General features: G+C 36.5%; 1 protein-coding gene across 3 annotated transcripts in view; it reads left to right on the plus strand.

Annotated features, from left to right (window-relative positions):
- The window catches only part of MAP3K5 (mitogen-activated protein kinase kinase kinase 5), a 216,838-nt gene that overhangs the window by 54,265 nt on the left and 141,307 nt on the right, over nucleotides 1–21,266 (plus strand). For all 3 annotated transcript variants that reach the window (XM_061206961.1, XM_061206960.1, XM_061206959.1), the window contains exon 2: nucleotides 11,005–11,144. In XM_061206961.1, the coding sequence (XP_061062944.1) occupies nucleotides 11,005–11,144 (140 nt within the window). The remainder of the gene's footprint in view (nucleotides 1–11,004; nucleotides 11,145–21,266) is intronic.

Genomic DNA, 21,266 nt, shown 5'->3' on the forward strand with positions numbered 1-21,266 from the left:
TCTTACAGTGACAGAGGGCTACTCTGTGTGCTTGGGAAATTCACTGAAGCATAAATGCAGACAGCTATGAAGAGTTAATTAAAATTAAATATGAGAGACCTAAAAAAACAAAAAAATGCCATGCACCATAACCACCATAAAAACTAGAGTAAACTCTAAAAAAGCCTGTTCAAATTTTTCTGAATAGCTCTTTCAGTATCTAGTGAAAATAGATTGGTTACTTAAGGACTGAAATTTAGTACATAAAATGAGTTTATAGAGATCTAAATTTGTGATTATAGACCCTTAAACCCAGTATACCTTCAGGAAATAGAATAATTTCAAGGAGAAAAATAGTTTTCAACGGTGACATAGATATTTTTGCCGTCAAAGCAGCCTCGTATTCCATTTCTGCATATAAGGTGCACCATGGCCCTGTCACATAAATAACTTTAGATTTAATTCTGACTCATACTTTTCTTATATAGCATACTCTTTATAGATCATTGTCCAAGTCTACTGTAATTGCCGTAACATTAAAAAATAAATTTTCAGATTATAAACTAGACCCTTTTTTGTACATGCTACACAACTTTTTTTTTTTTTTTTGCCATTCCCCGCGGCATGAGGAATCTTAGTTCCCCAGCCAGGGATTGAACCCGTGCCCCCTGCAGTGGAAGTGGGGATTCTGAACCATTGGACTGCCAGGGAAGTCCCTAGACCCTTTTTTAACTTGGAAAGAGAGTTAATACTTTTTGATGTAGGACCTATTTGTATTTCTTTAATAAGCAAAATTGTAGGGGACTGCTATACCTGTGACCAAGAAATATCACTTTATAAAGTACTTGCTATTCACCAAAGATAAAAATTGTGATTTATTTACTTTCCTTGTGCACTGATAATAAAGGATTCACTTGAAGATTGAATCTGGTTAGAGTATTTACAGGGCTCCCTTAATGACACTTACTAAACCACCATCAAAATATTGTGTGCTTGAAATTCCTCTCTGATAAGAAGGAAGGATTCTTTATTAGCCCAGTCTTCCTTGTGACCAAGAATGCTCATTTGTAAGTTTGAGATTTTCATGTCTGGTTAAGGTTTTTGTCTGTAGCCAGTAAGCAGAATAAAATTGAACTCCATTCTTTGGCATCCCTCTTTTCGTCAAATACTCCTTTACTACATCTTAGGCAGTAGAAGTAAGGAAAAGAATAGAGTTTTTGGTTCTTATAAGGCTTGGGTTCACATCTTGCTTCTGTAGCTGCAATAGTTAGCATTCTTACTATCACAAATGACATAAAGTTCTCCTAAAAAAGAAATGTACTGGGGTCATGACTTCCAAGAGCAGAGGTAGTGTCGCCTTCTGGCATGTTTCCAGGGATGTCCACAGGATGTAGGCTTGTTCTTGCCGTCCCCTGGGCTGGACTTTCCTCTCTGTTGGCCACCAGCACCTGAGCTCTGTCCTAAAAAGTCTTCACCTAAATTGAAGGATCTCAGCATTCTCCCTTTCACTTTATTATTTCTCAGTCTTTGTTTTGTATTACTTCCCTTTCTCTTAAAAGTATCCCTCCTTTTTTCCAAGTTGACTTTTCCCCTTCACCTTTGATCCCATCCCATCTGTCTTATCCAAAAATATAGAGACGGTCTCCACTAATTACTTCCGCCTCTTTAAAATCTTAATCTTTCTACTAACGTTCGAGCACACCATCCTAAAACTAAACACCTTTAGCACTTTCAAATCCCCTTCAATTGTTTGATCTCTCGGTTTCCTTATTGAATGTGAAAATCCCTCCTCTGGACCTTAGTGGGTGTTAATCCTCTTCCTTGCTGGAGAATGTCTGTGCTTGTTACCTCCATTTCCTTAGCTCTTACTCAACACCTTTAGTTCTGCTGTGTTCACCTTCCTCATCATGTGGCTTCTTTATAATCCTTGCGGTGGGCTGAAAAATGACCCTCACCCCTAGGCTTCAACATCTATGTCAAAACACAGGAACCAGTGAATGCTACTTTATTTGGAAAATTTGATTGCATATGTGATTAAATTAAGGGTTTTGAGATGAGATGATCCTGGATGGGCCATAAATGCCATCACAAGGGTCCTTATAAGAGAGAGGCAGGGGATGCTTTGACACCACAGGCACACATACTACAAGCCGAGGAATGCTTAAAACTTCTAGGTTCTGGAAGAGGCAAGGAACGCATTGTGCCCTAGAGCCTCTGAGGAAGCCTGATCCTGGCCCTGCTGAAACCTTGACTTTGAACTTCCAGCCTCCAGAACTGTGAAAGAATAAATTTCTGTTGTTTTAAGGGACCAAGTGTGTGGTACTTTGTTAAAATGGCCACAAGAAACTAAATACAGCCCTCTTTTGACATTCTGGACAAAATTATTGACCAAAATGAAAATGTCTGAGTAACCAGTACCTAGGTCAGGAAGCAGACCCTTACCAGCTCTCCAGAAGACTCCTGGAGCCCCTCTCAGCCATTGCCCCCCACCAAAGAATCCTCTATTTTGAATATCACATTTATGAACCTAATATGAACAGGATCATAAAGTACCTACTTTTTTGTATCTGGATTCTTTCTTTTAACAATCTGTGAGATTCATCCATGTTGTCACATAGGGTTATAGATTTTAAAATTCTCATTGCTGTATAGTATCCATTGTCTGTATATAGCACATGGTATTTCTTCTACTGTTGATGGTTTATAAATACTGCTGTTATGAACATTCATTACATGTCTTTTGGTGAACATCTATTTGTGTTTCTATTGGATATATAATGAAGAAAGGATGTCCTGAGTCAAAGATGCCTTCTCATTTCTTTCTATACTAAGTTGACAATCTCATCTACAATTCTACTTCAACTATCACCCATCATTCTGACTCTTAAATCGCTCAGTCTGATTCTCATCTTTCTGCTTAGATACAAAGTGACAGCTGTCAGATACACACACACACACACACACACACACACACACACACACACAATGTTTAGTGTGTCCCAATCCAAAGTCAAGTTACTACCCAAAAAATGGTTTTTCCTCTTGTCATTTATTGTGTTAATGACAGGTCATCAATCTTAAACATTCAAGTTCAAAACAGAATCATTTTTAATTCTTTTTTTGATTATCCTGCATCCACCAAATTTCTAAATCTTCCCCACCATGATTTCCCCACCATGTTATCTCTATATTAGTTTAGAGGCACATGTGCCTTGAATGACTCCTTAACTTAACTGGTTTCCCACTTTCCAGTCTGTTTTGATACTCATCCATCCACAAATTCTAGGTTTATCTTCACAAAAATTTGATCCTGCTGCACCCCTTCTCAAAACTCATGGACATGGATGGATCACCACTGATTGTAAAGTCAAGTCAGAATTCTTTATGTTGGCTTTCTGTGCCTTCATAATTTGATTTCAACATCATTTGGATGAGTAATTATTCATCTGAGGCTTCATCAGGTGGTATTGAGTTATATATTCGCATTGTCTTCAATAACATGATAAATTGCTCAAAGGGCTTCCTATGAACATTTTTTGTAGTGGCTCCATATAATGACCATATATTGAGAGTTTCCTGTGCCTAGTGCACATGTAACCCTTACAACAGTTTTGTGTGGTAAATACCTGCGTTACTATCCTCAATTTACAGTTGAGGAAACCGAAACTCAGAGAATTTAAGGTGTCTAATGTCACCCAACCAGAAACCTAATTAGGATTCAGACACTGGAAGTCATGAAACAGCTTGCCTGCCTTTTGCATATTCATGACTCCTCTCAAGGCCGCTGGAGATGGGGAAGTTTCCTTTCCAGCTTTTCAGCTCTGTGGTGTGCTTTTCTGAGGCTGCATCTCCTCCTGGCCGAGAGCTGTGGTTCTAGGTCCTGCCACTCTGGGCTGGGCACCTCCTACAGATGTGTGCTCTTTCTCCCTTGCATTCTCTTAAGCTGGGGCATCGTGAACCGAACTCTTGCAGCTATTGCCCAGGCAAGGGGACTTTAGTTCTTACACCACCAATCTTATTTGGTTCTGCTCCCTCCTTCCTTCTTTCCATGTTTCTCTCCTTCCCCTTTCCCCCCTCTTTCTTTCTCTTTTGTTTCTTTTTCCTCTCTAGGCTTCTCCCCTTTTCCCTCCCCGCACCCGCCCCCCTTTGGTAGGTGCAATGGCTCTCAACATTTTTACAAGACCAACCTCTGGAAGTGCAAACCGTCCCTCTGATCACTTACCTTCCAGGCTTCTTTTCCGGTTAAAAAACCCCCCAATACCTCAGTATAATAAACATCAAACAAACAAATTAGGGCTGGGGTGGGGAGATTATATATATATTTGCTTGAGCAATATATGAATGATTCATGCTTGAATCACTATGCATACATTTATTGGAGTTTAGGGATGAGGAAATTGGGGGCCAAAATCTATTGTTGATACAAATATATATCATTATACACAGTAGGGTTAACTAAATAACATACAAGAAAATAAAAGGGTGCTGATGAAACTAAATGAGTAGTAATTTAAAGCAGGAATTGCCAAACCATGACCAATTCAAAACAACAATGATGATGGATTATTCTCCTATCCTTCCTGAAAATCTCAACAATTCTAGCTGTACAATTGGAGTTTTGCAATGTCTCAACATTGTATCCCTGCCAGACTTTAGAAAACTGACTTAGAATCTTCAGGATACTCTCCTGGGGCACTACTTTTAGGCTATGAGTAACATTTTAGTAATTTTCATATTGTAGATTAGTTGTAAACAGCCCTTATTCATTCATAAAAGAAAAATCAGTGGAATGCAGGTTATGCTTCCCGTAAGAATTAGGAAGGGATGATCATTTGGGGGTTAGTGTCTGCTCTTTAGAGAATCTCTCTTGGTTCACCCATTAAGGATCCCATTGGGAATTGACATAGTTTTCTATTGTGGTTTTCTGTATTTCTCAACCAAGTCCCAGGTACCCTTCCTTTCCTTGGCTTCTTCCATAATGCCTTTGATGTGCCAGGGGTGCTGTTTGAGGTGCTCCACTTTCTGACTCCATTGCCAGCTGATGCCTCACCCACATAGGTTTCTGTCATCCATCCTACCAGAGAATGGCTCAGGACGTTTGCTGAATTAAACTGGAACTAATGGGTCATTGTGGGGATTAATCCATCATGACTGGATGGGTAGTTCTGTGTGATAACTTGGCAAGTTTCCAGTGATTATGAAACTTTAGAGCACCCTGTAGACTACAAAACAAGCTGAATCACTACTGGGCTCTTGCTTTGTCATCAGCGATCCTGATGCTTAAGGAAAAAAACTGAATAGATAGAAATAAACATTCATGTCTTCCTTCAATGCTGCTTTTTACAAGCAGCAGCGGCAGCTCTTGTGAGATATTTAACTAACAGACATGGTTTACCAAGGAAAAATTAAATAGAAAGTAACACAGACCATGAACCACTGCCATTTGCTGACCAAAATGCAATAATGCACAACAGTCTTATGTGATTGTCCTAGAAATTTATTATGCTTTAATAAACTCCTGGCAAACCTAATTTGATGCTCCATTTAGCGTTAATTGAATTGGAACAAGGAAAGAAACTACACCTTATATACAACTGTGAGAGATTTTAATGTCTTTGCCTGTATTTTTGAATGACTGACTTAGCCTTAAATTTTGAAATGTGGCAATTTTACACACAATATTACCACAAAAACTCAATTAGATGATTATTAAGTGCATTTACTCATGAAATACGTTACAGGAGTATATGCCTCAGTCCCCAATCTATTTTTGCATTTCATTTTTGTTCTGATCTTTGGAACCTCCATATCCTATAAGTGTAGTATGTGGCTCATTTAAGAATTAAGGGCATGGATTCTCCAGCCAGATTGCCTGGGTTTGAATCCTGGTGCTACCACTTTCAGACTGATTTTGGGCTGATTACTTATACCTTCTCTACCTCAATGTCCTGAGATAATAACATTACCTACCACAAAAGGGGTATTACAAAGATTAAGTGATTTAATATTTGAAAAGCACAGAATGTCTGACACGTGTAATTACTAAATACATGTTTATAAAATAAAGTGGGTAAACTGTACCCCATATAAGTGGGTTTCAAAATGGTGGAGTATCAGGCATTTATTTAGTTTGTTTTAATTACATCATCTTATGCATTTTAGGATGTCTTAGGATGATTTCACAAGGAAAAAAATTTTCACCTGTTTATTTTATTACTTTTGAGAAGATATGCATCAGAGTCAGAAGGTAGCCATAATAAGATAATATTTTCTTTAGTTAGATAATGAAATATTATTGTGTAAAAAAATGCTGTGTAACTAGAAATCCTAGCCAGTATAACAAGGCAAAACCAAACAACCAACCAGAAAACAAAAACCATGAAAGACATACAGATTGGAAAGGAAGAAAGAAAACCATTTCTAGTTACAGATGATATGATTGTCCATGTAGAAAATCACAAAGCATGCGAAAAAAAAAAAAAGCTCCTTGAACTAATAAGTGAGTTTAGTAAAGCTTCAGGATACAAGGTCAATATACAAAAATCAACCATTTTTATGTACTAACAATGATCAATTGGGATTTGCAATTTTAAAAAGAGTACCATCTACAATAGCACTCCAAAAATGAAACAGGTATAAATTTAACAAAATATGTGTAGGAACTATATGTTGAAAATTACAAAATACTGATGGACAAAGTAATCAAAGAAGACCTAAATAAGTGGAGAGATATGCCATATTCATGCACTGAAAGACTCAATATTGTTAAGATGTCAGTTCTCCCTGAAATGATCTATAGTCATCATAATCCTAGTCAAAATTCTGGGAAAATTTTTTGCAGCTATCAACGGATAGCTTTCAGCTACCAATTGATTCTAAAATTTATACAGGAAAGCAAATTGAAGAACTAAAATAGCTACAACAATTTTGAAAACAGAAGAGTTGGAGGACTCACACTGCCTGATTCCAGTACCTACCATAAAGCTACAGTAGACAAAACAGTGTACATAGCACAGACGGTCCCCAACTTACAATAGTTCAATTTACGATTTTTGGACTTTATGATGGTGCAAAAATGATACCCATTCAGTAGAAACCATAATTCAAAATTTTGAATTTTGATCTTTTCCCAGGCTAGTGGTACAGTCCTCTGTTGTGATGCTGGGCAGTGGCAGCGAGCTGAAGCTCCCAGTCAGCCAGGCAATCAGGAGGTGAAACAACCGATACGCTTACAACCATTCTGTTTTCACTTTCAGTACACTATTCAATAAATTATATGAGATATTCAGCCCTTTATTATAAAATAGGCTTTGTGTTAGATGATTTTGCCCAACTATAGGCTAATGTAAGTGTTCTGAGCACATTGAAGGTAGGCTAGGCTAAGCTATGATGTTCGGTAGTTTAAGTGTATTAAATGTATTTCAATTTACAGTACTTTCAACTTACTGTGGGTTTATCTGGACATAACCCCATTGTAAGTCGAGGAACATCTGTATTGGCAAAAGGTAGACACATAGATCAATGGAATGGAATAGAAAATCCAAAACTTTTTGGAAGAGAAAATCAAAATGGATCATAAACTTAAATGTAAAATGTAAAAGCTGTAAAACTTTCAGGAGAAAACAAAGGAGAAAACTTTTGTGACTTGGGTTAGGCAAAGATTTTTTTGAGATACCACACCTAAAGCACAATCCACAATAGAAAAAAAATTTGATAAATTGGGCTTAAAGTTAAAAACTTCTGCTCTCCTAAAGACACCTAACAGAATGAAGAGGTAAGTCACAAACTGGGAGAAAGTATTTGTAAATCACATATCTGACAAAGGAAACATATCCAGATAATATAAAAACACACAAAACTCACAGTAAGAAAACAAACTTAACAATAAAAAAAATGGGCACATGCTTTGAACACTTTACAAAGCAGATGAAAGAGTAAATTTTCCTCTATGGAAATTAAGAAATATATTAAGAAAAAATACAAATACATTAGAACAAATCACTTATCTGAATTTGAGGTAGGAAAAATGCCTGTCTTCTTCTGAGTTATCATATGGTATTATGGTATTTTAAAATTACTATACAATTAAGCATTTTTAATGTTCTATATTGCATCCCCAAATGGGTCTGTACCTGTTTAGATGTTTAGATCTAGTGAATACACCTTAGTTTGCTTTTACCATTTATTTTAAATGTCTCGTTTCTCTCTTAATCTGAAAGCCTTCTGCAGCGTTTGTATTTTGTTTTAGCAACAAATTCCACGAGTCAGTTCTCTGGAAAGAACCCATTTCCCCCCTCTTGTCACTACTTTAACTTAGCATTTTTCTTTGTATATCTCTCATTTATTTTTCATCGGCAGCTGTTTTATTTGGTTTCTCTCAGCCGCATTGTATGCCTTCTCTTGATTTTAAAGCGGCGTCGCTGACTGTGAGTGGCTGGCATCTGTGGGAGGAGCAAGCCGTGTGGGCGCAGGAGGCAGATGGGGCGTGTGGGTGGGATGCAGTGACTCAGTTTGTTCGGGTGTTGATTTTTGATGTGTAAATGGTAAGGACCCCAAAAGAAAGCTCTCCATTTGTATTAAAGAGCCCTGAAGTCATGGTTAGCCTTGAAAACATCTTTTGAAGCTCCTGTGACCTGTCCTCCCCTTTTATAACCTCACTCAATCTTCTAGGTCTTTAGCCTCCATTTGATCTGATTTATTTCTCCTTCACAGAATGCAGACTCTAATTTCACATTCATTAGATAAGGCCGACTGTCTCAAAGAGCCTCTCGAGGGTCTGTGTCCCTTTTATAAAAGTGCTGCACTTTGGTTTTACATTCAGTCACACGGGGCTTCAATGTTCGTTGTGTATTTTGGTGGGTTCCTAAATTACAGAAGTAATCAATGTTCATAATAGAAATTGTGAAAGACATAGAAAGTATAAAGAGGAAAAGGTAATTCATAATTCCATCACACAGCTATTATCACAGTTTACATTTTGGTATACAACTTTCCAAAACTTTTATTCATGTGCATATATACGCATAGAATATATATAATAATCTATTCATTATAATGTATACATTATATTTTAATGTGTATGCTATACATTATAATGTATATATTTTAATATTTTTCCTTAATATAGCTTGAATTTACCCCAATATTAAATGTTCTCCTATAATATAGTTTTCAATGGCTGTATAATGTGCCATTAATTGAATTTATCAGTGTGTGTGTGTCTGTGTGTGTGTGTGTGTGTTTCGCCATTTTTCTACTGATGGATATTTAGGCATTTTCCATTGTTACTGCAAAAATAATATTTCAGTGGATATACTTACAAGTAAATCTGCCACATGTATAGGAATTTTCACAGGATAAATTCTTAGGAATGGAATTATTGAGTCAAAGAGTGTGCATAATTTTAAGGACTCAAGTCTCCTAAAATGTTTACACTTCCCCACAGCATGTAAGAGTATCATTTCTTTGCATCTCCATTGGGTATTTTGAAATAACTTAGGCCACTTGTTAGGGAAAAAACTTGACACTTTATTATTCGATTAATGTGCATTTATTAGTAGTGAGATGTAGAATATTTTTATATGTTTACTTACCATTTTAGTTATACTTTTGTGATTTTACCTGCCTATGTCCATAGCCTAATTTTCTATTGTAATGTTCTTATTTGTTCTAAATTGACCAATCGAGATAATTTATAAAGATATTAACCTTTCATATGTCACGTATTGCACATATTTTAAACAAGTTAGCATCATCTGTTAAATTTGCTGTATGTTAACATTTTCATTTTAATTGTGAGTAGGATCTGTTTAACTATTACATTTTCCAGAAGCTTATTATGATTATAAAGGAAGCTCTTGGTTTTCATAATTTTGCATCTTGACACCTTACTAAATTGTATTATTACTCACAGTGGTTGTTTAATTGATTTTACTGGGTTTTTTTGGTTGGTAATTGTAACATCTGCAAGTAATGATAATTAAGTATTTTATTTTATAGAATTACGTTTCCATACTTTGTGAAATCTTATTGCATTAGTTAGGATTTTCAGAAAGTGTACTAGTAGTGAGAATAGTTGACAGCCTTGTCTTTTTCCTGATTTTCATAGGAATACCTGTAAGCACAAAGTTGGCAGTTGTTATGAAATATATATTATTCTTCACTTTAAAGAAGTACCCTTATATTTTCAGTTTGCCGTTATTTTTAATGAGAAATGGAGGTGGATTTTGAATTTTAGTTAAAGTATCAATACTTGGGGCATCTTTGGGAATGCTGATGATTTTTTTCCCATTGAGCCATCCTTGCATTCCCAAAATAAATTTTAAACCCATGATCTAGTGGTCTTATAGTATAATGCTTGGTGCATTTTGCTCAGTTTTCTTTCATGTTTTTGTCTGTATACATAAATGAGTTTGAGACTAATCTGAATTTTATTTTTGGGACATTGTCAAATTTTGGTATCAAGTTTATGCCACCCTGGTGTTAGTCATCTATGAGCTTTGGAAGAACTTGTATCTGTGGTTATATTCTCCTTCTTAGTCATAATTTCTATACCTTTGATTTCTCTTTTTCTTGATTATACTTGCTAAGGACTTGCTAGATATTAATTATTATAAAACACAGCTCTGAATTGAGTCATCATCTTACCTATTTGCTTTTGTAAATCTCATTTTACATTTATTATTTCCTTCTGTTTCCCATGGATCTGCTTCTGGAACCTTTGTTAACTTGTTTTCAGTGTTGAGATTTAACAGAGAGAGTAAGTCCTGCTTCCCACCATTGCAGACTCTCCTTAGTTTCCAGTAATTATATGACCCCTTTCTTGTTTTAAAAGTGCAGTTTTGCTGCAGTTTGTAAAACCACTTCTGATAGAACTGCTAATTAAAAAGTCAGTGGTAAATGAAGAGGGAAAGTCCCTATCATTTCCTCATTTCCTCTTTGAATACTAAGTAACTGAAACCGAAAAGTGCTTACTGGGCATTATTTAGGTGTCATCTTTTGGAGGACTTTGTTTTCTGTTTGCAGATATTGCCGTGGTGGAGATGAGTGATGCCTTCCGGCAGCCGTCTTTATTTTACCACCTTGGAGTGAGAGAAAGTTTCAGCATGGCCAACAACATCATCCTCTACTGTGATACTAATTCAGACTCTCTGCAGTCACTGAAGGTACCTCACTTGTTTACTAAATATTTACTCTAGGCACCAGAGTTTTAGGGATAACTCTCCGTCATCCAAAAAAAAATTCACGTAGTGTATGTTTATGAAAGGATGTTTTTTGTTAGTCCCATAAGTATGTAACAGTGACGAATTACATTGTGAGGTTTATCTGGAATTCAATGTGGAAATTTGATGATACACAGATAGGGGAAAGACTTAGTGTTGATTTCTGAGCTCCGATTGGAGTTGCAGTTGAGGAGACTGTTGTTAATAGAAAGTTGTCAGTATACACACTGGAGAAGGAAGAGGAGAATGCATAAGGTATGGACAGCCCCCGTGCTGTGTCACCATTGGGGGTTTCATTGGGCACACCTGTCTCCAACTAGAAATACGCTGCCTACTGAAAGTACTCTGAGTAGAAATTCTCTATCACCAAAAATTGCCATCCTCTTTCGCTGGGATATGATTTCAATTAAAGTGGGAAAAGGGGAAGGAAAACTTACCGTATTTGTCTGCAAAATTCAGCATGTCTCATGGCGTTCTCTCCATTATAGGAACTTAATGATAGGAGGGTATTTCCTCCATCCAAAAAGATTGCCTAAAATGCTTTTGCAAGGCCAAGTGATTTTACACTGTGTGATTCTTTGAAAAGCATCTAACAGTTCAGCACATAACTCATGCTGAACCTGATATCATTCATTTCCTTTGTGAAACTTCCATCTACCTCTTTGTGGCTTTTTCTCATCTATACTTTCAAGTTCCCAAATCAAAGCCAACCTTGGAACGTGGAGTCCTAAAACCCAGAGCCATACTTCTAATAGCTTAGGAATTGGTAATATGAAGATCTCTAACCCAAAATCCAAGCCAAAAAAAATTTAATAGTATTTTGCTTTTATCTGAATATCTGAAGCTTATATTACTTTCTCCAAAAAATCTGCAGAGCGTCATTTAGCAAATACCTTTACTGCATACCAGGCATTGTGCTGGGGATTGATAGGCTATCCCTTTCCAGAATACTCTGAAATAGTACTAAGAGATTTTCCCCAACTCCGTCTAAATCTATTTTTCACCTGGAACAATTCTTTAAGCAATCCCTACTTAATTTTGCCCCAGATGTACCCCTTTAATTAATGTATCATACATTTCATGATGGTGTATTTTTAATTAAACATTTTGATTTGGTACTATTTACAACATATATTAGCAGGTGATGAAGAGATTATTTTATTTACTCTTTGTATTCTGCTATTTTATTTTCTTTGCATTAAGTTTATTTTCAGCAGGCAGTGTTGTGTTGGACATTTTTCACACTACACTATTTTTATTCTTGTCCTACTGGTATCTGGAGATTTAATTTTATAGCCACCCTTTCCTAAGGAAATTTTTTTTAATTACATTTGAGAGAAAGAGATAAAGCTAATCTTATCAGAAATTTGTGTGGGACAAATAAACTGATTTTTTAATTGCTTTCAGCCAGCCTTTGTATAGAAGCATTATTGGTATTTGAATAAAACAGTTCTTTAAAGAGGCTTGTCTATCTAAAATATACTCATTTATCTTGTACATAATCGCTGCTTGTTACTGAGCACTTACTATGTGCTAGGTACTAGTGCATAGTGCTTTACCCACATACATATTCACATTTAATTCTTAAAACATCCCTGTGGGGTATATATTCTTTTTTTTTTTTTTTAATAAATCTATTTGTTTGTTTGTTTGTTTATTTATTTATTTATTTATGGCTGCATTGGGTCCTTGTTGCTGCATGCGGGCTTTCTCTAGTTGTGGTGAGCAGGGGCTACTCTTTGTTGCGGTGCGCGGGCTTCTCACTGTGGTGGCTTCTCTTGTTGCAGAACGTGGGCTCTGGGCGCGCAGGCTTCAGTAATTGTGGCTCGTGGGCTCTAGAGCGCAGGCTCAGTAGTTGTGGCACACGGACTTAGTTGCTCCGCAGCATGTGGGATCTTCCTGGACCAGGGATCAAACCTGTGTCCCCTGCATTGGCAGGCGGATTCTTAACCATTGCGCCACCAGGGAAGTCCCTGGGGTATATATTCTATCACCAAATTATAAGATTGCAAACTGAGACTCTAACAAATTCAATCATTTGCCAAAGGTGATATGGAAAATTTGGGACCAGGTCTGCCTGACTCCAAGGCCTGTTCCCCTTAACCACTAAACTTGATTGCAGTTACTTTTAGTTAGAAGGATATCAGACATTCCTGCTAAGTGTGTTCATTTAGAAAAAGCCATCAAGCATACGTCCTGAGTTGTTCCATGCAACATCCATCCCTTCTTTTGTCTTCCTCCTTCCATTGACTGTATGTTATTGACTGTATTCCCTAAGCTTTTGCCACTTTCTTATTTAGTTTGTTCCTGGCCCAAATAGGTATCTGGTTGCAGAGGACAAAGTTCTGGGGTAGAAAGTGGTTTTTTTTTCAGTCTCTGAGCAATGGAAGTTCCTCGGGTTCTGCTACTGAGGAAAGTCTGTGTGTGTGTGTGTGTGTGTGTGTATATTTTTAATTTTTAAAATTTATTTCTGTTGCAGGTAGTTATAGGTGTAACTGTTACCCCTGCCATCTACCAACAGAAAGGAAAACTGCTGTGAAATAAGGCAGAACAAGAGATATTTATAAATAATATATTATGTATGGATTAACCAAATAAAAACGAAGCATCTCCCTATTTTCACAGGGCAAAGACAGAATGAGAATGTTATTCTTATCACATATCTAGCTTCACTTAGGTTGATTCTTTGGGCATCTAGAAAGTACAGCTGCACCAGTTTTATTTTCATCTACTGCTGTTTGTTGAAGAGAACAGTTTCCCTTTGGCAGCAAATTCTTAGGAAGAAATCATAGGAAAAAATTTTTTAAGTTTAAGCTTCTGAAAAATAATTGTTAGGAACCATATAAGTACTTAAAATCTATGTCTGAGTTTTCATATGAAAGCATATTTAGAATCTAATCAAATCATGTACTTGCAATAGGATTCGTAGTCATTTTAAATTACAAGTACTCTCTTACTGTAGCAAGAAATATTTAATTTTCTTCCAAAAAAAAGATCATCGTTGCACTTTGAGAAAGGGAAGTTGATAGATATTCTTTTTTTTCTTAGCATTGTAATAACAATTTTCACAATTTTCTCTAGATAAGTATCATGAAAACTTCTTATGTGCCTATTAATGAGACTCTTAATGCTGAGATTTACATTTGCTTGAAAATAAGAAATTGCTGGGAACAATTGTTTTCTGATTTATTTCGTGCATCAGAGAAATTATCAGATCTTCCCTTGGGGTCTCTCGGTAAACGAGACAGTAGGTCTGGACACCATTGGCCAGTAAGTTGTTGGGCCGATACACAGAATGCGTCTGTCATCAGAAAGGGCTTGGGAGAAATGAATGGCTGTTGTGTAGAGTGAGGAAGTTGTTTTAATGAACCATTTCTTCTATCATCAGAAATTCCTTTACAACGACAGCTCTCAGCTCTAATTCTTGTGATTCTTCCCCCTTTTCCCTTGTTTAGCTCCCTCTCTTTTTTCTAGGCTACTCTCCACTCACATTAAATAATGTTTCGTATAAAAACAAAGCAAAACAAAACAAGGAAATACCACTTAAAAGCCAACAATTAAAAGCCCTTATTATACCAATGGCAAGGCTGTGGAGAGTGGGAAACATATGCATTGCTGGTGGGAGAGTATGTTGGCACTACCTTTTGAAGATCAATTTGGCAATAGCTTATCGTATCAAATGAACGTATCACCAAGAGTCAGCAGTTCTGTCTCTAGATGTATACTGTAAAAAAAAAGTCTTTGGCATGCATAAGGAGATATAATCAAGAATGTTTATGTTAACATTGTTTGTAATAACCTCTCCCCCAGAGGAATTGGTAAATATCTATCAACAGAAGAATGAATACTTTCTGGTATAGTCATTTAATGGAATCTTATAGAGCACTTAAAATGAATTAACTAGAGCTTTCTGTACCACTGTCAATATATCTCATAAACAGTGTTGAGGGAAAAAAAATTATAGAAGCTTGTGTACAGTATGGTGCCGTCTATACAAAATGTAATGACGTGCAATACAATTTTTTTATCATTTATATTATAAAAGGATAGAAGTATGTATGGGAATTATAAATAAGCTAAGAATAGTTACCTCTTTGAAGGATAGGAGTGGAATAGAATTGAGAGGGGATGACAGGAGTCTTCAACTATATATGTAATATTATATTTCTAAGACTAGGTGGTATATGCATGGGTGTGTGAAAAAGTTTTGTTTATTTTAAATTTTTTAAATTGAAGTATAATTAACTTACAATATTGTATTAATTTCAGGTGTACAACATAGTAATGATCACCATAAGTCTAGCTACCATCTGTCACTATACAAAGTACATTACAGTGTTATTGACTGTATTCTCTATGCTGTATACTACATCTGCATGACTTATTTATTTTATAACTGGAAGTTTGTACCGCTTAATCCCCTTTACCTATTTTCCCCATCTTCACACGCCCCTCCCCTCTGGCAACCATCAGTTTGTTGTCTGTATCTATCAGTCTGTTTCTGTTTTGTCTTGTTTGTTTGCCTGTTTTGTTTTTTAATTTTGCACATAAATGAAATCATATGGTACTTGTCTTTCTCTGTATGACTTATTGCACTCAGCATAAATATTCTCTAGCTCCATCCATGTTGTTGCAAATGGCACGATTTCATTCTTTTTAGGGCTGAGTAGTATTCCATTGTACATATATAAACATATATATGTACCACATCTTCTTTATCTGTTCATCTATTGATAGACATTTAGATTCTATATCTTGTTTCTATATCTTGGCTATTGGAAATAATGCTGCAGTGAACATGGGGGTGCATATATCTCTTCAAATTAGTTTTCATTTTCTTCAGATAAACACCTAGAAGTGGAATTGCTGGATCATATGGTAGTTCTTTCGAGGAACCTCTATACTGTTTCCACAGAGGCTACACCAATTTACATTCCTGCCAACGGTGAATGAGGGTTCCTTTTTCTCCACATCCTTGCCAACACTTTGTTGTCTTTTGATGATAGCCATTCTGACAGGTCTGAGGTGATATCTCATTGTAGTTTTGATTTGCATTTACCTGATGATTAGTGATGTTGAGCATCTTTTCATGTGCTTGTTGACTATCTGTATGTCTTCTTTTCAAAAATGTCTCTTCAGATCTTCTGCCCATTTTTTAATCGGGTTTTTTAATATTGAGTTGTATGAGTTCTTTATGTATTTTGGATATTAATCCCTTATTAGGTATATCATTTGCAATTATCTTCTCCCATTTAGTAGGTTAACTTTTTGTTTTGTTGGTGGTTTTCTTTGCTGTGCTAAAGGAGTGTATGATTAAGTTTTATATTTTTATATACTTGAAATATTTCATAATTAACCTTTTTTAATGAAAAAGTTGTTATACTCTGTTATTTCCTGTAGCCATCAGGATAATTTACATATATTTTGGGCATTTGAATCTCAAAATATTTTTTTAGTTTCTTTTTTCTAATGTTCTAGCTGTGGTTAGAAAGCCTCACATGCATTTGGATCTTTCTTTCTGCACTAGGATAGGCTTTATTCCCATTTTATCCATTGCAGAATAAATGTTTGTCTAGAGATTGATACATACATCAGTTAGTGGTGACACAGCTTGTGTTGAAGCTTAATGATTATGTGAGATTATTCCTTATTCAAGAAATTTAGTTGTATTTTTCTCTGTAACCATTGCTTTTTTTTTTTAAATTGGTCCAGGGATCCTTTATTTATTTATTTATTTTGGCTGCGTTGGGTCTTTGTTGCTGCACGTGGGCTTTCTCTAGTTGCAGCAGTGAGCAGGGGCTACTCTTCGTTGCAGTGCGCGGACTTCTTGTTGTGGTGGCTTCTCTTATTGCAGAGCATGGGCTCTAGGCGTGCGGGCTTCAGTAGTTGTGGCGCACGGGCTTAGTTGCTCTGCGGCATGTGGGATCTTCCCGGACCAGGGATCGAGCCCGTGTCCCCTGCATTGGCAGGCAGATTCTTATCCACTGCGCCACCAGGGGAGTCCCTATAACCATTGCTTGAAAAGTCACTTTCCAGATGGGATTTGCTTTCATAAACTGTTCTCTACAGCAGTCTATCTACATGCTTAATCCTTCACGATCTCACTGAATATAGTACCTGCACGAGATATTTGTACACCCATGTTCACAACAGCATTACTTACAATAGCCAAAAGATGGAAGCAACTTAAATGTCCATCAGTGGATGAATGGATAAAACAAAATGTGGTATACACATACAATGGAACATTATTCAGCCTTAAAAAGGAAGGAAATTCTGACACGTGCTACAACGTGGATGAACCTTGAGAACTACCATAGTTGCTCATTCAAACAGTTCCATGGTACCTAGACCCATGATGTATATCTGTAGATACAGAGAGACCCAATCTCCTTTAGTGCTTATATATGAGAAATTGGACATTGTCTGTTTTTCTGGTAATCATTCATTTTCACCTGAGCAAATGGTTATAGTTTTGCAAAGAGCAGGCAGTGATGTCCATGTTGTAAATTTTGGTGATTATACCGGTTTCTAGTAAATTGGTGAGGAGCTCAAGGTAATTTTTGTTATAAATACCTTGAACTTAAGTTAAATTTTTACATGTATTTGGCATATTTGCTCAGCTTCTAGAGTGTTCTTAAACCCATAAAACTTTTTTTTTCTCTTACACCACTGCTTCCTTTTCTTAAAGTTTTATCTCCCTTATCAAGATAAATAACGAAGATGAGTTTAGTTTTAGATTGAATTGCGTATGAAATTAAAATTTGTTATTTTCCCGAAGGTTTATGATTCTTTAGTTTAATAATGAATTTTTACTGCATTCTTTTCAAAAAGCACTCTAAAATAGCACTGAACTTAGTCAGTGGTACAAAGTACACAGTAAGTGTTAGGGAAAAAAGTCATTTGAGAATATGATCCTATAAAGTAGTCTGACGATTTGTGAACGTTGGCCCTGCCCCATATAACAGTGCTGTTCCTGGACATTTTCACAAGTGTCTCGCTTACTTGATAACTAACCGTTGATTTGTAAACCATGGCATTCTGTATCTCCCCTGTTCAACTTAGCCATCACATACACTTTTTAATATTTCATGGAAAGATTTTTTTTTTCTGTTGAGAGAAAAAAAATAGTCTTGTTCTTTTATTTTACTTATTCCAGAAATGATCTAACTTTCACCTGAGCTATAATAATTCTATGTCAAATTGGGGGAAGAAAAAGAGACAATTTTGGGGAGGAACAGCTAAGAAATACCTGTGAGCACTGCTGTATCAAGATTTTCTCTCAAGATCTTGAACTGACAGACCAGATGAATGATTTCTTTAGCAGGAGTAAAATCCAGTTTTCTGTGATGTCAGTTAGCAATATTACATCTTCAAAGGAATTATCTGTATACTGGATAAAATATGCCCTTGCTTTCCTTCCTAATTCCTCCTTTACCCTCCCCCATCCCATTGTTTCTAGCATCTTATTTCCATTTTGTCAAAGGGAGAAGGGGATCTATGCTACATAGTGAATGGAAGATGATGTCCTATCTCTGGGTTGGCACCAGGTATTCTCTTCATTTGTAGAGACTTTCATCACAGGCCCATGAGTTCAAATACCTTAAAAAGCAAGAAGGAATACCTCTGCACACAGAAGGTGTGAGTCTGAAAGCCTCCTAACTCCCACCCAAATGGGGCAAGGCTTGCTGGATTCTGTTCCCTTTTGTTCATTATAAAGAGTTGATTCTTTCTGTGGAAGTTGATCTTTGTGGCACTGCAACCCATCATCCTATTTGAGTCCTTTTAGAATGCATCCTTGACATTTTTACTGAAATCTATGTGTAAAATGTAATTTACTGTGCCGAAATTCATTATATTGTAACTTTGCAACAATACAGTTTGTTTTTTGAGAAATACTTGTACTTGAATAATATGGTCCAATTAGGCATTGCTGAAAGAAACAGCTGATGACAAAAAAGAGGAAGTTGATTATAATGATAACAGCACATTATAAGACGTTTGTGTTAAGAAGCTCTTTCAAATGCTGTACGTATAAAATGTCACTCTTCAGCATCTCAGCCGTTTAAAGATATGTATCTACTCACAGTAGAGTTCTCCCACCAAGATAAATTTTTTTTAACATGAAACAGAAGTAATAGAGGAGGAGAAGAAAGTCTAGAATTTCTTTTAGGATTACTTTCCAGCCTGGGTATAATTTAACCTGATTTTTGGTACAGGTTGTTTTTATTGACAGTTGCTCATATGTCTTACCCGTGATCATGATGTGTTCTTCCCCATGATCATGAACAACACAGGTACAAGATGCCTCTGTATCTGATAACGGTGGGAATTGAGTTGGGGTTGTCTGCTTTGATAGTATTAATACCTCATATTGCATATGGCTTTAAAACACTTAAAGGTCTCTCATAAATTTATTTCATTTGGTCTTTCAAAATGACCCAATGAGATAGACAAGTTATGTGCAGATTGAACAGATAGAAGCTGCTTTCTTTACAGATGAGAACTAAATCCACAGAGATGCAATGACTTAGAGGCACACACAGTTAATAAGTGTCAGAGCAGGACAAGCCCCATATTCTTGGACTTGTCATCAGGTACATTTCCCTCTAAGTCTGTCCACAGATTTCATATGTCCGTTAAAAATATGATTTTCCAGGTTGTTGTTAGATTTTTTTTTTAACTCGAGCTTTTATGTAAGCATAACATGTAAGCACAAGTCTACTTAGTTCCCTAACTTTAAAGATGGGCCAGTTCTGTGACACCTGTGTTGAAGTGTTCTTCCTAAGCCCACTCAGCGTGTGGAAGGGTAAAGATGAGTCCCACCTTCTCAGTGAGGCCCGTGGTGTTCACAGCAGCCCATCTGATATTTCTTTGTTTAGCTTTGAAACATTGAAATCAGGTAAGAGGATGGAGGTGGGGAGTACAAAAAAGATTCCTTTTTTCCTAACTTTAGTAGAAAACTCGCCACATTCCACTGGAACAGAAGGATATATCAGAAGAGACCTAGAAGGTCACCAGCAGGGAGCCATGGTCTTTTTTCCTGGCCAAGAACTCCCAGCCCGCTCCTTTCTTTTCTTTCAGGAAACAGATCCTGGTTGCTAACTCTGTTTCTTCCACCCTGAGTCCATTTGACTTGGCAACCTCACACCAGCTGTTCCCACTTCCTACTTCTGGCTGTAATTACCTAAATGTTCGTCACAGAAACTTTCCAATTTTGGGGACTCTCCATTTATTTATCCTTACGATGACCTCTTCAATGTTACATTGTCCCAAATAGCTCTCAAAAGTTGTCTTTGTCTTCCCTTGGAATGAGACCTAGGCTAGATTGTCTCATTTGTCTTGCTTCCAGGGTTGGTTATCAAAGGGTCCTGGAGTATTGAAAAAACATTTGAGGATGTTTCTCTTACAGCCAGTGAGTGCACTGATCAAAAGCCCCTAAAGACTTTAGGCAAGAACAAAGTTGTAGTGGGGTAACGCATCTTCAGAAACATTTCACTGGTAAGGAACTGGAATTTATGTTGACTTTTATTTTTTTCATTTCTAGGCACTTTAGGTGAAAAATTTCCATGAAGTGATGTGAGATATTGCAGTTGCCTCTTAAATTTATTCCCTTCGTCCTTTTTTTTTCCTTCAATGGATTTAGCACAAATTAAACATTCACTATTCTACCTCAGTAGTTAGATACCTTTTGAGGTCTTGTTTGCTATTTATTTGTCCTGAGTTAAAATGCACAAATAGTACCTTTCTTTCTTTGAAGTTGATGCCTCCTTTAAGGTTGCATCGTAAGCTGTAAGTAAACTCTCCTTCAAGAGAGCCATTTGTATCCATTTAGCTTCTATAAAACATGAGCAAGCGTTCATAAGAATTCAGTAGATTGCTATAGGGGTGATTTAATATAGTTTTAGAATTTGTTATAATGCATGCATTACCTGAAATGAAAGCAAAGAAGACATGTAAGAGGGTTATTACTTCAGTGAGCAATTCTTCAGGAAGACATAACGTGTTGGCTGTAGGCCAGTAGCAGCTGTGGTTATTTCCTATGATGCCAAGCAGAGGGGAGGC

This window comes from Eubalaena glacialis, chromosome 12, assembly GCF_028564815.1.
Source record: "Eubalaena glacialis isolate mEubGla1 chromosome 12, mEubGla1.1.hap2.+ XY, whole genome shotgun sequence".
Lineage (NCBI taxonomy): Eukaryota > Metazoa > Chordata > Mammalia > Artiodactyla > Balaenidae > Eubalaena > Eubalaena glacialis.